This window comes from Colletes gigas, unplaced genomic scaffold (assembly GCF_013123115.1).
Source record: "Colletes gigas isolate AHSC1104 unplaced genomic scaffold, ASM1312311v1 Colletes_gigas_Sc00030, whole genome shotgun sequence".
Lineage (NCBI taxonomy): Eukaryota > Metazoa > Arthropoda > Insecta > Hymenoptera > Colletidae > Colletes > Colletes gigas.
In genome coordinates, this window is record NW_025106659.1 from 14,747 (window position 1) to 32,684 (window position 17,938).

At 39.2% G+C, this 17,938-nt stretch overlaps 2 protein-coding genes across 2 annotated transcripts in view; one reads left to right on the forward strand and one right to left on the reverse strand.

Annotated features, from left to right (window-relative positions):
* Window positions 1-573: 573 nt before the first annotated feature.
* Window positions 574-16,666, forward strand: LOC122401967 (profilin). The gene is made up of 3 exons (XM_043404434.1): window positions 574-797; window positions 6,283-6,552; window positions 15,891-16,666. The coding sequence occupies exons 1-2, from the start codon at window positions 687-689 to the stop codon at window positions 6,550-6,552; spliced, it is 381 nt and encodes a 126-aa protein (XP_043260369.1). The 5' UTR covers window positions 574-686; the 3' UTR covers window positions 15,891-16,666.
* LOC122401966 overlaps window positions 8,566-17,938 on the reverse strand; it is a 114,990-nt gene continuing 105,617 nt past the window's right edge. The window contains exon 14 of the transcript XR_006259485.1: window positions 8,566-9,756. The gene's annotated coding sequence lies outside the window, so the exon portion shown is untranslated. The remainder of the gene's footprint in view (window positions 9,757-17,938) is intronic.

Sequence of the window (17,938 nt, forward strand, 5' to 3'; positions counted from 1 at the left end):
TTGATTGATTAATAATTGTGCATTTTTTGTCTTATTGGTAGGCGAGTATCTACTTCAGGATATATAATGCACCGTTTCCATGTTAAACATTTACGCAATCTATAAGGAGCAAGATTATTATATTTAAAAGAGTCAATTTAGAAGGGTCATAGAGTTAAATATTTCAGAATTACGTGTACGGTTTAAACGTGAATGACGGTTGGTAGCGTCAAACGATAACTAAAACGTTTACATTAAATTTAAAGAAGAAAGAAAAATAATGTTTGAAATTATCAATTGTTTCTCGATAGATAATAAGAGATAAGGTAAGAGATAAGATAAATAAGAAGGAAAGAAAGAAACATGATATTTGAAATTATCGACTGTTTCTCGATAGATAATAACCGACATACTCGATATCTCGAATATTGCGTTCAAGGGTTGGTAGAACTGATCGGTAGTCAATTACCGTCCGGCTATGGGGAGTGGGGTGAACGCGATCCCTTGACAGAGGGGGCTTTGGGGAGTGAGGGGACCTAAGAGGGGCCAAGAGGGGCTGCGAATAACCGCGAAGGGATAAGGAGGGGTAAAAGAGAAGTGTGACCGGCGTTCAGCGCATATAGGTAGTCGTGAGAGGAATCAGTCGGTGACGGGTTGTGTCTCTAGTGCTGTAGTGAACAGTTCGGTCGAGCCGCTTGTGTTAAAAAATGAGCTGGCAGGATTACGTTGACAAGCAGCTGCTCGCGTCTAGGTGTGTTACCAAAGCTGCGATCGCGGGACACGATGGCAACGTTTGGGCGAAGTCTGAAGGCTTCGAAGTGAGTAATCGTTGTATCTCGATCGACTGACGCTTCGGAGGCTTATTATTATTATCACTATTATCATTACCATTATTATTGTTAGCCGACCGACAAGAGGGAAAGTAAGCGCTGGTCGCACGTCAAAAAAATCTAATCGCATCATAGCCTTTCGCGTTTCTCGTCTTCTCTCCGCCTTCTTTCTTTGTTGATCGTTGCGGTCGGTCGACACCATCGAACGTCTTTCTTCGTTTCTTTGCCGCGACTATATATCTAATACATACGTACATACATACATGCATGCATGCATTCATGCATACATATATGTATACGTACAAATTAGAATTTTGTTCGTTGAACGATCGACCGAATCCATGGGATCGAAACGGCATCTTCCGATACATTACTCGATAGTCGAAATCGAAATGAGTTTTATGAGCAACGACGAGTACCGATCTCATCATCAAAAATATGGTGCCACGTAGCCATTCGCGCGTCTTACTTTCCTGAAGCGAAGATAAATCCTCGTATCCGTCTAAATCATTAAAATCCTTCGGAAAGTTCCGCGTGTTGACCCGGCATAATCGTACCTCGTGCTACCTACGCCGCCGATTAGACCGGAAAGCATACGAAAGGCTAAGCCGGCTGAATATATTTTCGATTCATCATCGACCAATCGGTCGCGACCTTCCCTTTGTCGAAAAGTCTCAAGGAATTTCGTCCACCGCCCAAATGTGTCTGCAGAACCGGCCATCGCGGATCCATCGCATAAATTGCTAAGCCGGTTGAAACGATTATCACGTGATAAGCAAATTGATTTCTTTCTTTCAAGATTTTTCGAGAAATCGATTTCGCTCGATCAGTCTTGCGCGAGATTGGGTGTGGCGATATTCGCCGCAGAAAATTTTGCCTGGTCGAACTTGAACCGTTTTCGACTAAGTTTAACATGGCTGCCTGCCGGGCACGTTGTCGCTGTTGCTCATGGAAATGGTGGCTCCTATTCTTTTCGGCAAAACCGGGTGGGTTCGCAAAATTTATGATCACGCTCGGACCGCGGTGCTAGATACTAGATACTAAATACTAGATATTAGATACCAGATACTCGATATTCGTTAACAGTCTGATGAAAATTACAAATTTCATCGTGACGAAGGATGACTCATTTCTTCGGAAGCGGTTCTCCGCTATCGAGAGAGACGCGTAAACCCGCCTACGTACGACGTGTACAGTTTCGGAGCGTATAGGTTAAATTTGTTGCATGTGTAACGAAACGTAGATGATAATAGTGAGATAAATCATACTGCACGTCTACAATTCGGATATCGACGAAAATGCCCGAGTGCAGTCAATTGGACAATTTAGTGTATTTGAGCAACGGATGAGATTCATTTTGTTCCTCTGCTTTTGCCAAACGGTCAATGGCAAGATCGTTTAAAATTGCAAAACCATCAGTTCCAGAAAGGTTGAGCTCGATCGGTGCGCCATCCGCGTTGCATTTAAAAAGCTCTTGCGAATCCTGTCGGTAAATTCCGAGCCTCGACTCGGCGTGTTAGCGAAACGAGTGTAGGAACTATTGGGAAAATCGAATGAGTGGGCGGATGCGGAATATGAAAGCGAATTTTTCTTTGGTCGATCGTGCTAGGTTTCCTCGATAAAAAAAAATATATATATAAGCCCGATCGTGCGTCCAGTATTTTTTTTCGAAACGCGTATTTTTTGTGGTTTCTCTCTTGGGAAATGCGATATCGCAGCGTACGATATAATTTGTCAACCGTGTACGGTGATGTTAATCCGTTCCAAAATCTAAAAATAGCTGCGAAACGCATTCCTAGCGAATACGATGTTTTTGAGAAAGAGCGATGCAAGAGAAACGCGTTCGGTCACGAGGCGGAGCGCCGTTCTTTCTTGGATTCGACGAAAGCTTTTATGCGGACGGTGAAACGCAGAGAGATAAAGGTCGCCAGCTGCAGAGCATGGCCTCGCGCGCACACTTTCCGGTTACGAATGCCAAAATGGCGATGCCGGCCGGCCGGCAACCTCCCACAGTGCCGTGACTTGAATCATAAAGAGGGTGCCTCGATGCCCGGACGAGCTAATAAACTTTTTTCTCCACTTTGTTTCGTGTTTTAACATCCATTGTTTGACATCGCCTTTTATATATTTCAGTAGTTAATCTTCAATGCCTCGTAGCGTTTCACAATCCCAAAAAGCAGTATCTCTGCATAAAATTATATTCCTCTCGACGAAGTTGCATCGAATGGTCGTGTCGAGTTCTTTGAAAGCTACGCCTTTATAATCGCGACGTTCGAACTTTCCAAAAAGAGTGTCGTTTGATTGTCAGGGGCTATCTACGTTGGCTTTTACGTCATTTTCGGCGCGATAACGTATTCCGTATCGAGAATTATTTAAATGTTTTTCGGAAATATTATCGTCGATTTAAATTTAGTACGATGTTTATTTGATCGTTTTATCACACAACCAGTTCGTGGATATACGATCAGCTGCACTGTGGCTTGATTCATGGCATACTCATCGCATTGCTAGTCAATCAGTCAGGGACGTCCCTCGTAAAGCGTTTCAGTTTACTAGTTGATGAGAAGTCTCGTCAATTTGTAAGTTCGTACTTGAAATTAGCGAGTCATGATTTCAATGTGACCTTGGTTGCGTTAGCCGTTAAAGGCGTTCTTTGCGCTTTCGTCTACGTAAAGATTTGTTGTCAAGTTACATATTCCGAATACTCGATCGATACACGAGGCTGGCAACGTACCGTTATCATCGTCGTACAACGTTCGTATCCTTTCTAAGTACACTGCCGAGTGTCAAGTAATCCGAACGTAGGCATTTCGATTTGTTAATAAGATAATTGAACGCGATCTTGAACTATGAAAAATTATTATCGGTTTATAAGCGCTCAACACGCGCGACTCCTGTCGTCGTTCTTCCTTATCGATAACACTTTTACGCACGAGGTTCTAGGGATATTTTTCACGCACGCGTACACGCCGTCGTTCGTTATTTACAAACTACATACGTAGACGTTTCTTTTCAATAAAAAGAACTGTGAAAGGAAGGCTCGTTGCGTATCGTTGGAAAATTTTAATCAAACGGATCTCGAGTCGGCAGTGATTCCGTCTTGGGAGCAAAGATTCTTGATCTTTTTCTCTTCGTTCTCCGTCTGACCGTTACACTCCGTAGAAAGGAGGTCACGCTGGAGTTGTCTCTGCGAGGATCTGTACGATTCTCGCGGTCGGCAAGATCGTGATTTTCAATGGCGAACCTATCGTACCGATGTTTTAAGGGTCGACGTTCACAAAGGTACTGTCGATACAAAAATGTTGCGCGAAGTAGATGCACTTGTGTACGTCATCCGATAAACGAGCGTGTCAAGTACGCGCGACAGATTGCGCTACTAGGGGCTTTTGCGTAACTGCATCTCTTCTTATTTGTCCCCACCGGTTCTATAATAAGTAGCAAAACATGCTTAGTTTCGTTAGCCTTTTTCGCACGTGCAACAGTTCTATTAAAAATTTCTCTTCTTTCTTACTTCGTACATTAAATCTGGAGATATCGGAACTCTTCCTTAACCTCTTAACTGTAACATTCAAGTTTATACGAACGCATTGTTCAAGTGTAATACTCGCCTGTTTGGTCAAGTTCTCGATTACTTGTCCCCTCCCCGGTTTCGATGATTTTTAAGTAAGTTATAAAGGGTGAACTGTCGTTTACCTGCTATTTCAAATACATTGTGAGTGGGGGGACAAATAATCGAGAATTTCACCCATTTTCCTTGTAAATTATTATACTACATACAATCCTTGTCTTTTTACATTTATCTTCTAAACTTTTATTTTACTATTTCTATACAATTTTAAAACCACTTTACGTTCTGTTATTGTAATATATTACGTTAGTTGATTGCAATTATACTTCTTTTATAATTTAATTTCTACTACTATTGCATTTACTCTTTGAATGCCCGTGTATATACCAATTATATCGAAGGTGAGATCTGTTATGCAAAACAGATTTTGTATTATGTTAAAAATTAGTTAAAAAAACTATTGCATAATTTTATATCGCAACTAAAGCGTTAATAAGCCTTGCTGCAAATATCGTGAGAAGTATTTTTTACTATAACGAGCACCTAGATTTCATTTATATTATCACATCGGAAATGTTTCAAAAAAAAATTCGAGATAGAGCATACGGAAAGACAGATAAACGCAAAAAGCGTAACGCGATGGAATTAAACGTTTCGAACGCGGAAATGCGTGAATAAAGAACGGATCGTTAACGTGCGATTACATTCACGTTTATACGATACACGTGTCGCCAATTTCTTACAAAGGAGCACTGTTAATTGTCAAACATTGTATACAAAAGTGTTTATTGGTCCATCCTAAGAGTCTACTAATTGGTCTACCATTTATTATTTCGAAACTATCGGTTTTATTTATGCCTATGTAACTTTTTCTAATTTTCCGACTACTGGGACTTCGAAGTCTGTGCCGGAGTCATTTCTGACTCACGCCGATATTTCACTAAATACAGATACATTTTCTCTTGCTCGAACCTCGAGCTCACGCATATGTATGTATCGACATTGACGGTCGCTCGAGACTCGATTCCTCCGTGTTACGCATACGTTTTCCTTAGAGGAATTGGGCCATTTGGTAACACTCGTAAACAAGTAAAGGAGATACTGTTTTCTTTTCCTTTTCTGTTTGTTTGTCTGTCAAATTAATCAAGTGATAAACAAAGAGCTCCGTGAAAAAGACTGTTCGCGGAGTGTGTGGCCCTTTGGTCAAGACAGTAAACACAAGACGTATGTACACACGTACGCAATTACCCCTGTTACAATAGCAAGACTTACTACTGTGTTCGTATCTCGCGGAACGCGACGAGTCAAAAATGACTCCGGCACAGTACCGGAGGATTTCGATCCAGATCTGAATGTTATTATTTCACATTCCAGCGCAAGATTTAATTTCTCCGTTGTATTCGTGAATACTTCGTTCACGAATATAATTAATTTTACAAAACTCTCTTGGTATTTATTAAAAAACGTTCGAACACGGGTGGACCAGCGCAACGGGCCAAGGTCAATAGGATTAAAACTTTCTCTCGATACCGCAAAGTGTAATTTCACACGATACAATTTTTAAAAAATTTTTAAAAAGTGTTGCCTCGAGCATTTCAGAAAATATTTGTGCGCGAAACTAGTGAGTGACACACCGCCTCGCGTCTTCGGTGCAGATCTGTGAAGCTTCGATGCATCCCGGAACGATGATCAAAAATCGAGAGAAACGTATAATGGTTTTGTCGGACTGTTGATAATCGTATTAATGAAATGCATCGAAAGTGTCGATGACTGGGTTAGTGTGGAAATTAAGTGCGCTTACCTTGCGCGATGTTTGCCGGTTCACGGTCTGCTGATTATTTTCCCTTTCCGTTCGTTGTCTTTACGCGAAAGCGAACGCGTGTCACGTGTCGTTTATGTGCGCAGGTAAGTAAAGAGGAGCTGGCGAAATTGGTCCAGGGATTCGAGGAACAGGATATACTGACGTCGTCGGGCGTCACCTTGGCCGGCAACAGGTACATTTACCTGTCGGGCACGGATCGAGTAATAAGGGCAAAACTCGGCAAGGTCGGCGTCCACTGCATGAAGACGACGCAGGCCGTAGTCGTCTCCCTCTACGAAGACCCCATACAGCCACAGCAAGCCGCGTCGGTCGTTGAAAAACTCGGCGACTACCTCGTGTCCTGCGGCTATTAGGTTGGTATACCGCTAAATATACATAAACGATTCTGTCCCGAAAGTTTCCGAACTCGAATTCAACTAAAAACGATCTTTCATTGGCGATTACCGGGAAATGCAATGCCCCTTCCGAGGAAACGAACGCTCGTCCATACTTCCAAGATGGCGTACAACCGAGAAACGGTGGTCGAGGCCTTTTCGAATTCCGATACTGTAGCGAATTGCTTTTTTTTCTAATTTGGGGAACTAAAAACTAGTAGAGATTCAAATCGAGCGAATACCACGGATGGCTGACTGCCACTACACCTTTTTAAGACCAGAAGTAGCACAGGTGCTGCTTAAGTTTTTCTTACGTCGTAATTTCTCGACCGAGAGTTAAGATTGCCACTTGTGACTCCATGGTTAATAACACCTAACTTCGTGTGCAGAGTGTTCGGCCACCCCTGGGAAAAATTTTAATGGGAGATTCTGGAGGTCAAAATAAGACGAAAATCAAGAATACCAGTTTGTTGATCGAAGCTTCGTTAAAAAGTTATTAACGTTTAAGGTTCCGCCTGTGGAACGGCGATCTGTGAACAGCTGCGTGCGCGCGATAGTGGTTCTCACGCAGCATGAGAGACTCTATTTAATGACGTATGGACAGCCTTACAGTCTTGCGAGTGAGAACCACAGACGAGGTATACGCGTAGACCTCACTTCGAATGTACTTTTTCGCCCCATTAATACGCATTGTTTGCATTTTGAAACTTTAAAATCCCCCAATCCGTTCAAAAGTTGTGATATTTTAAACATACGCAGGAAATTTCAAGACAATTCTAACCTCACATTATATTTTCACACCTACTCGAATTTTTTTCTCGAAAGTGCGTAGGAATTCGGGGGTATATCTAATGACCAAAAATAATTGTAATTGATCCCTGCAACCGAAAATAATTTTTCCAGAACGATTTGAAATTTTTTAATTTTGTCGAAATTTTGTCCACCTACTCGAATTTTTTTCTCTAAAGTGCGTAGGAATTCGGGGGTATGTATATCAACCAAAAATGATTGTAATTGGCCCCTGCAACCGAAAATAATTTATTTGGAACGATTCGAAATTTTTTAATTTTGTCAAAAAATTTGCCCATCTACTCGAATTTTTTACTCTAAAGTGCGTAGGAATTCGGGGGTATGTCTAATGATCAAAAATGATTGTAATTGGCCCCTGCAACTGAAAATAATTTTTTTAGAACGATTTGAAATTGTTTAATTTTGTCGAAACTCTACAGTTCTACAGACGGAACATTAAACGTTAATAACTTTTTAACGAAGCCTCGATCGACAAATTGGTATTCTTGATTTTCGTCTTATTTTGGTCTCTAGAATCGCTTATTAAAATTGTTCGGGTGGTCGAACATCTTGTATTTATAAAGTAGAGGATAGTTGTAAGGATTTGGTTGAAAAGAATACCTGTGTTAACAAATGGCGTCGCTAGTAAGAAGTTTGGGTACTTCTGGGACAAATCGCGTTTACAGTGATTCACATTCCGAATTCTGTTGTTTGAAAAGCTTAATTTGCAGGGTTCCCCCTCTGTTACAGACTATCTCCTCGAAAAACGGATAGAAAATAACATTCGTTTGCACAGTTTTATTTAACATGTTTGCTACCACGGATGACTAATATCATATGTCTATGACAGTTATGATTGCCTATTTTATCTCCTTCTAAGCAAACGAAGTATCGACCATTGACATTATGTTGGAGACTTAAAATATTCAGATGAACTGATTAATACATTTTATTTGTACATAATTGAATAAAATTTCGACATATTCTCCAATTGAACAGTGGCAGCGCACATGTTAAATTATATCGATTTCAGGATCTGTTGAAAATAACTGTTTCGAACTGTTTAACAGAACTTGTATTTTCTATGACTGTCCTGAAGAATCGAAATTCTTGAAGATATCGGTTAAAGGCTATTTCATTTTGAAATTGGTTTGAAAATAACTGTTAATAACTGATATATAGGTTGTTAAAAATTTTAAGGGTTTTCAGTAGTCACTAAAGAGGGTAAAAAAAAATTCTTTGCATTTATGAACATTCCACATTGTGATAAGTGACCCCTCGCAATACAGTAAAAGTAAACGTAGATAATGATTTAGATTTTGAAATACGATAGTTGTAATTTGTCTACACAAGATTAGTTCTGATATAGAACCGATACAGAATCAATAGAAAGTCGATCTAGTAAGAAGTTAAAATCGAAACTGATATACGATATCTTCACTCGTAACAGTTATTACATAATTTCGGTTACCACGATTGATAATAGATAGATTGTGCTGTTCGTTTGTTTTAGCACTACTTTATTTCAGTTGAAATAGAAAAAATGCCAAACTTTTCCAAGTTTAAAAATGATCTATATTCTCGTGAATTTATCATTATGGCGTAACAGTTGATGTCAGGACCAATTTAATAATCTGTGATAGCACGACCTTCGTGTGATCCGGAGTACAAAAAATCTAGGAACGTATGGGAATAGATCAATGAATGAATCAATTAATGGAGAAGATTAGCGAAGAAGATTAATTTTTATCGAACGAATAACGGAGTAAAGCTTGTCTGTATGCTTTTCGTAATTTCCAGTTTCGCTCGTCTCTGCTGGTAAAACGTTTTCTAAGAAAAGAAAAAACTGCTTGCAAAGTACAGTGGTTTGATTCGCAACCACAGTGGTTGCGTGTTTGCTGGGCCGAAACAGCAAATGGGCAGACACAACGGGTCGAGTGAAAAAACTCGGTCGGGACTCGAACCGCTATACTGTAACGCGCATGCAATCTAGCAATTTTTTTCAACGTTGAATGATTTCGATATCCCACCGCTTCCTGCAGACTTATGAATTTTCGGTTCACGCTATTAATTCTCGGTTGTTTTTCTCGCGAACGGTGGATCGAACGAATGAATCGAAAAGGCAATAGTTTCGCCGCCCGCGTACGATACGAACGATAAATTTTCAGTTTCTGGAACGCGAATAGCTTTGCCACGCCAAAGTATGGTTTTGACGTGCCAGAACGTCATCGGTGAAAATTACCAGCTTGGCCATGATGCACCAGTGCATTATCGGTGAAAGTGGTCAGGAAAGTTATGACGCACCAGTACGTCATCGGTGAAAGTGGCCAGTGAAGCTATGACGCACCAGTCCGTTATAGGTTGCAAGTGGACTTGTCTTGAAAATTTGTTTCGCTATGGAAAATAAGAAAAAAATATTTTAGTTAAATATTAGAAACGATGGGAAAAATTTGTATGGTATTTCGTTGAAAAAATTGTAGGGGACCAAACAGTGACATTAGCGACAAGATTTCTGTGTAAAAAGTTATTCTTTATGCCCAATACTTACTCAAAAAATAGTTTGTAACGTTTTAGAGGGGACATCCTGTATAAGTAGGTCTCTTTTGAAGTATTGTAATAAAACATTTAGGGGTGGACATTTTGGAGCACGAACACTATACCAGAAGAGGATGGTTTTGAAAAATTACTTTGTCCAGTGTTTAAATTTCATAATGAAACTTTGTAAAATACAGTAAAATTCATAATGATGAAAAGATAACAGAGGAATTTGAGGAATAAGAAACGCTCTATAAACGTTTCTGTTCTGATTTTTTTTTTAATGCTAAACCCTCTTTAAAATGTATATTTTAATTTATTTTTGGTTACAGTGTAAAATAACTTTTATACCAATATAATTATATCATTATACTGATGTTAGTTTTGCTTTCATGGTTCATAGCTTATTTGTTTGTACGAACATAAACTAAAAAAATTAACGTGACGTTGGTTTCTCGTAAAAATCGATGCGTCATAGATACATAAATGACACATGGTAACGAACGCGTTGATGTATACAATGACACGTAGGGAAGTGACTCATATTAAAAGTTAATTGTCCATTTTGTTGATTGTCTTATCCAAAATATATACACACGGTGTTCGGCCACCCCTGGGGAAAATTTTAATGGGGGATTCTGGAGGCCAAAATAAGACGAAAATCAAGAATACCAATTTGTTGATGGAGGCTTCGTTAAAAAGTTATTAACGTTTAAAGTTCCGCCAATACTGAATTTTTTTCTCGAAAATGCGCAGGATTTCGGGGGTATGTCTATTCACCAAAAATTATTCTAATTGACCCCCGCAACCGAAAACAATTTTTTCAGAACGATTTGAAATTTTTTTTCCCCGTCGAAAAATTTGACACCTTCTCGAATTTTTTTCTAGAAAGTGAGTAGGATTTCGGGGGTATGTCTATTCACCAAAAATGATTGTAATTGACCCCCGCAACCGAAAATAATTTTTTCAAAACAATTTGAACAATTTTCTTTTCGCCGAAAAATTTCACACCTTCTCGAATTTTTTTCTAGAAAGTGGGTAGGATTTCGTGGGTTTGTCTATTTATAAAAAATGATTGTAATTGACCCCTGCAACCGAAAATAATTTTTTCAAAACAATTTGAACAATTTTCTTTTCGCCGAAAAATTTCACACCTTCTCGAATTTTTTTCTAGAAAGTGGGTAGGATTTCGTGGGTTTGTCTATTTATAAAAAATGATTGTAATTGACCCCTGCAACCGAAAATAATTTTTCCAGAACGATTTGAAATATTTTAATTTAATTGTTAATAACTTTTTAACGAAGTCTCCATCAACAAATTGGTATTCTTGATTTTCGTCTTATTTTGGCCTCTAGAATCCCTCATCAAAATTTTTCCCAGTGGTGGCTGAACACTCTGTATAGTTAAAAAAAAAATAACGTTTTTAACCTCCTTTTTTTAGATTAAAAAATGATTCGAAACGAAAGGGTTGACAAAGTTGAATATATCATTCGCTAGTAATAATTATTCATTCATATTTTGCCACAGTTGGCGATATGTGGGTCTGATCTGACCCACAGTAACTTACTATTCACGTTTTAGAAGAAAATTGCTTTTTTTTTAATAAACTTGGTCAAAGAAACCTGGCCATTATTTATTACTATTAATATAAACGAGAGAATCCTTTAGTACAGAATGCATAATATAAAGATAAACGAAAAGAAACGAAGAAGACAAATATGTACAAAGGAAAGAAAACGAAATATAATAATAGTAGCTTTTGATTTAAACGTTACAAGAAAGATCGATAGTGTTGTTGCACTTATCAGTTAATATACTCATACGATTAATACCATTACAGATGAACGATCGCCAGTAGCGGAGAAGATGGAATGTTTGAAAATTGGATATCCACTCAACTGAATACTCTCACACTTTTTTTTTTTTATAAAATAATATTCGAATATTTTTAATATACAAACACAATAGTTTTATTTGCACCTTTCCTTAAGTAGCGCGGCCAGGTATTTTTCGACCAGGTATATTAATTCTAGAATCAGTAGTAATATCTCTGGGCCCGATAAGACTCGCACGTCACTGGGCAATGGTCGATCATCGTTGATTGGTTGCTTCATTGCACCGCATAATCGCGAACGTTTCTTATCACACGAAAGACGAGACGAAGCAATCAACAACGAAAGAATGGAATTTATCAATTTTCATTCCGATCATGGAAAATATTTTTTCAAAAAGCATTAGTTTACAACACGATGTCCAATAAAAATTTTCATACGGGCTACCCAATGATTCAGCCTTAACCTTAGCAGTTCAAAGGTTAACGCGAAAGCGCAAACATTACATTTAAATAATCGAAATGCAAATTTAGGCCTGACCCGTAGGTTGAGGAGCACTGCGATTAAACAAGAAATTCATTTGCTCGATCCAAATACCAACCAAAAATTGTTTGTTTTTTTCGCGAATCGTTCAGTTTGACGAAATTAATTCACGGGCCTGTAAATAATCAAGAAAAATTTCTCTTTCGAAAGATTAGAAGAACGCAACAGTGTGTTAGGCAATAAAGTTTGTTTCGTCTCTGGGCTTCGGCTCGGTTACCGCAAAATTACCGTCCCCGTGTTTTATTTCACGATCTTCTGCTGGCGTTTATTGCACGGTTCGTCATCCGCGGTCGACGGTCGTTCCTCGCGCGAGCCTCAAAGTCGAGTATCGAGCAATCGAATCATAAAGACATCGTCTCGCGCCTACGAATCGTTGCGTACAAGTGAATCACCCGACGCATAATTCCAGCCGACCGCATTGGCCCGATACATCGGCTAGCCGCGATGACTAATCGCTAGGCGATACGCTCGCACGCCGCAAATCGCGAATCGGGAACAAATGTTTATCTTCGCCAGCCTTCGTGACAAGAATACAAACGTGCAAACGAACGTTCGTCCTCTGTTTTGCCACTGTCGAGCCACCGATACGGTTTTCTTTGTTTTTTTTTTAATACGGGGCGTACCCGTAGGTCGGGTTACCTTAACCTTCAAAAAACAAACTTTGGTCAGTATTTAATCTCGAGAACGCTCCCATGGCCTCGATTTCATATTTATGTTTCCAAGGACGCCATTTTGAACAACTCTTTCCAATTTTATAACCTCTAAGATTTTAATCACCCTTAATAAAAATAAAATATCGTGGAAGTTTTTGTATTTTGTTTAATCATAACAAGGTCTCTTAAACGGGCTATCTTAAACTTCAAAAAACAAACTGTGGTCAGTATTTAATCTCGAGAATGCTCCTATGGCCTCGATTTCACATTTGTGTTCCCAAGGACGCCATTTTGAACAACTCTTTCCAATTGTATAACCTCAAAGATTTTAATCACCCTTACTAAATACAAAATATCGTGGAAGTTTTTGTATTTTGTTTATTCGTGACAAGATCGGGCTACCTTAACCTTCAAAAAACGAACTTTGGTAATTATTTAATCTCGAGAACGCTCCCATGGCCTCGATTTCATATTTATGTTGCCAAGGACGCCATTTTGAACAACTCTTTCCAATTTTATAACCCTAAAGATTTTAATTACCCTTAATAAAAATAAATATCGTAGAAGTATTTTGTTTATTCCATGATATAAAATTTTGAAAGTTCCCGGACCCCAATCTGTGAAATCATGTTGTAATTAAGTTAATTTTGTCTATCAAAAAGTGTGTGCCAACGAAGTAAAGGTTTTTTTTACGACCGTGCCGACTGAAATACAGTTGTTAAACGGAATGAGAAAGGCATTCATTATGAAAATGGTGTAACTCCATGGACACGAATGTTCTTCTATGTTCTTACAACAATAACGTTACGCTCGTAAGCCAGTGGTGCACAAAAACAGACTCTTTTTGTTATGCAAATGAAAAATTTAATTATATTTTGACGCTTTTTTCCATATAAACTACATATGTATATTATAATTTTTCAGACTTTGATCGACTATTATACTAGGGGAAAGGGGCTTTAAAATCATTGAGGCATTGAGCAGGGGCACGATTAAAAAAAAAAAATTGAGAAACACTGGTTTAAAGGAATTCAATTTCTATTTAAAGAACGTAGGATATTGTGCACCTGTTTCTCTGGCCTAAAGGAGCCATTAGTGGAAGTACTTTCGAAATTCAGTAATTATGGAAGTTGTGCAAGCCCATTTGCGGTCATCAAAAACATATTTTTTTCAGGCAATGTTTACATTCTTTGTATATCTGATAAATTTGCTTGTCGGCGATCACCAGAAGCAGCTGATTAGGGATTATCTGTGTTCTTCGGCCGATTAAAGTGCAATATCTTGTATTTCGAAATGAATATAAATTTACTTTTCAGTGGAATCCTCTTTCATAACGAACGGTTTATATTTTATGTTAATTCTGATGCGAGGAAGACACCTTCTAAAATAGTGTCGATAATAATTGACCCCTGTAACTAAATATAATTTTTTTAGTACGAATTGAAATTTTTCAATTTCGTCTAAAAATGTCAGTATCTACTCGAATTTTTTTCTCAAAAACGGGTACAATTTCGGAGATATGTGTATTCACCAAAAATGATTGTAATTGAGCCCCGCAACCAAACATAATTTTTCCAGAGCGATTTGAAATTTTTTAATTTTGTCGACAAATTTGTCCATCTACTCGAATTTTTTTCTCGAAAGTGCGTAAGAATTCGGGGGTATGTCTAATGACCAAAAATGATTGTAATTGGCCCCTGCAACTGAAAATAATTTTTCCAGAACGATTCGAAATTTTTATTTTCCGTCGAAAAATTTCACAACTTGAATTTTTTTCTAGAAAGTGTGCAGAAATTCAGGGGTATGTCTAATGACCAAAAATGATTGTAATTGGTTCCTGCAATTGAAAATAATTTTTCCAGAGCGATTTGAAATTTTTTAATTTTGTCGAAAAATTTGTCCACTAACTCGATTTTTTTTCTCGAAAGTGCGCAGGATTTCGAGGGTATGTCTAATGACCAAAAATGATTGTAATTGACCCCTGCAACTGAAAATAATTTTTCCAGAACGATTCGAAATTTTTATTTTCCGTCGAAAAATTTCATACCTTCTTGAATTTTTTTCTCGAAAGTGCGCAGGATTTCGAGGGTATGTCTAATGACCAAAAATGATTGTAATTGACCCCTGCAACTGAAAATAATTTTTCCAGAACGATTCGAAATTTTTATTTTCCGTCGAAAAATTTCATACATTCTTGAATTTTTTTCTAGAAAGTGCGTAGGAATTCAGGGGTATGTCTAATGACCAAAAATGATTGTAATTGACCCCTGCAATTGAAAATAATTTTTCCAGAGCGATTTGAAATTTTTTAATTTTGTCGAAAAATTTGTCCACTAACTCGATTTTTTTTCTTGAAAGTGCGCAGGATTTCGAGGGTATGTCTAATGACCAAAAATGATTGTAATTGGCCCCTGCAACTGAAAATAATTTTTTTAGAACGATTTGTAATTTTTTAATTTTGTCGAAACTACAGTTCTATAGACAGAACATTAAACGTTAATAACTTTTTAACGGAGCCTCGATCAACAAATTGGTATTCTTAATTTTCGTCTTATTTTAGCCTTTAGAATGTTCCATTAAAATTTTTCCCATGTGTGGCCGAACACCCAGTATAAGTTCAAAATGGTTAAAGCTAATTGTCTTCTATAAAGTTTTAAATTCCACTATCTCGACCCGTATAGTGTTCTCTCCAAAATGTGATAACTTTTATTCTACATATTTGCATAAAAAATCGTCATGTCGACATTTACGCTAAAACACGATTTCTAATTTAATCAGGACACATTTTTTTTCATTAAATTCGACATAAATTGCTAACAAATTAAGCTTACGAAAAATGCAAATAATTAAAAAAAAAAGGGAGTCGATTTTTCATTGCAAGAAACGAAAACCCTGCCTTGAAGTCGATCGGTTCGATCGCACGTACGATACTAACGTGGGACGTGTTCCGGTTTTTCTGTTTCAGTAACCTCTGGGACCCAACACAAATATCTAATATTAATACTAAACGATACGATCGATTATTTTACTGAACAGCGAATGGAATGCGTCATGCCGCACGAGTCGCGCCGGAACTGCCGCAAGCTTGCCGCGCGACACTCGATGAGAAGCAACAACAACCACAACAGCAACAGCTATCATACTCCAGTCGTCGTTCTCTCCTCTTCGATTTGACGCGACATTCGGGAACAAACGCGCGCGCGATCTCTGGAACAGTTGTAATACGCACACAAAGTAACACACCGGCACACGTACACACACACGCGTGTTACACACATCGTCGATAGATTTGCGATACACGGATAATTGTGTGCCCGAGCCACGGATCGATGGACCGGATATAAACGTTCGTTTCTTCCTTTCCGCTTCTTCTTCTTCTTTTCCGTTCGCGAAACGGTATCGGCTACATCATCAATAACGACATTTCAAAGAGGATTTCAATTACGTTCGGGGTAGTTTTGCAAACCACGCGCACACAAATCGCACGACAGGGATAAAAACGACGGTACTGATTTTTTTTTCTCACACGAGCAAGATAGGACGAGCGTCGGTTCGTCGAGACGATGGGACAACAAACACACACACACAAACACACATACACACACGAAGCATGCATTAAACATAAGAAATAACGATAATAAGTAATAGTAAACTATTGCGTTTAGATTTACAGTCTTTTTTTGTAGAGAACGAAAGGATGGGTGAAAGACAGCGAGCGCCAGAAATAGCGAGTAATCGAGAGTAAAATGGAAGTCAAAGACAGAAAAAAAGGGCGTAAAAGTGGTAACGAGTGTGCTCGAGGGAGTGAACCGGCGAGTTTGTGCGGGAGGGAGAGAGAGAGAGAGAGAGAAAGGGAGCGAGCGAAAGAGCGAGGGGGAGGCAGAGAGAGGAGCAGCGAAAAAAAAACCGAAGCGTCGACGAGCCGCGTCGGAGGAAGAGAGTCGATTCTGAGGATCAAAAACGAGAGGGTATGAAGAAAAGAAGAGATAAGAGGGTTGTCTGGGAAGGTGTGCAAGAGTGCGCGGGTAGAGGGATGATGGACGCCGACGACAAAGAGCGGAGAGGATGGTCGCGAAGGCGACCGGAACGGCGTTGATAACGACACTACGGGCGACGATGACGATTATAAAACGATATGCAGGCGAGCGTGCGGCAGCGGGTGAAACGGGACGGATTGGCCGCAGTCCTTTGGCCGCCTCCCCTCCCCCCGAAAATCGATACAGTCCTTTTAGCTATTTACTGTCTTTATTATTGCTATGTGTAAGAGGAATAAAAACGACGAACGATGTGTCATAATTGCTGAGACTTTTATCGATAAGAGGGAGAAACAGAGAAAAGAAAAAAAAAAGAAAAAAAAAAATACGAAAACGGGAGGGGCGTGATAAGAGGGATGAGAGGGGTCGCGAAAGGCGTAACGTCAGAATGGTATACGCGAGCGCGCGCGACACGCATATACAAAGACAACACATCCACACGGAATTGCGAAAGTCGAATAGACGAGGCGTGTGTGTTCCCGCACGGTGGCGACGATTCTCTCTCTCTCTTGGTACGTATGGAAATCCGTTCGATTCGGCCACGAAAAACCTCTTTCAAATTCACGCGCGATTTGGCCGTTTTTTATTACCGATTCTAATTTACCTGGTTCTCGTTCGCTCGACGAAAGAATTTCTGTTGTTGCCGGTAAGCGAAACGTGAACGCGTATCGAGTCACGCCGTCTCGGAACGAGGGAAACGAAAATATTTTCGAGGGAAGCAACAACAAACGGGGGGGTAATCGTTCGCCGGCCGCGTGGACGTTTCTCGTTCGACTTGCGCAGAGCCTCGTTTAACACGTTACAAACCGAGAGGACACACACTTCGATAGTCGCACACCCATACACACGACACGACACGATACCGCTACCACTTATTATTACTATAATACTACTGCTACTACTATTACTATAATTGGTTGCTTGTCGATTCGTCTGGCGTCAAGCAGCAACCCAAACTACTATGTAACGATTTTTATTG

Excerpts from the sequence above, each read along its gene's own strand:
- LOC122401967 (XM_043404434.1), top strand. The coding sequence starts at position 687 with ATGAGCTGGCAGGATTACGTTGACAAGCAGCTGCTCGCGTCTAGGTGT. Across the intron at positions 798-6,282 it reads CGAAGTCTGAAGGCTTCGAA|GTAAGTAAAGAGGAGCTGGC; the intron begins GTGAGTAATCGT and ends TTATGTGCGCAG.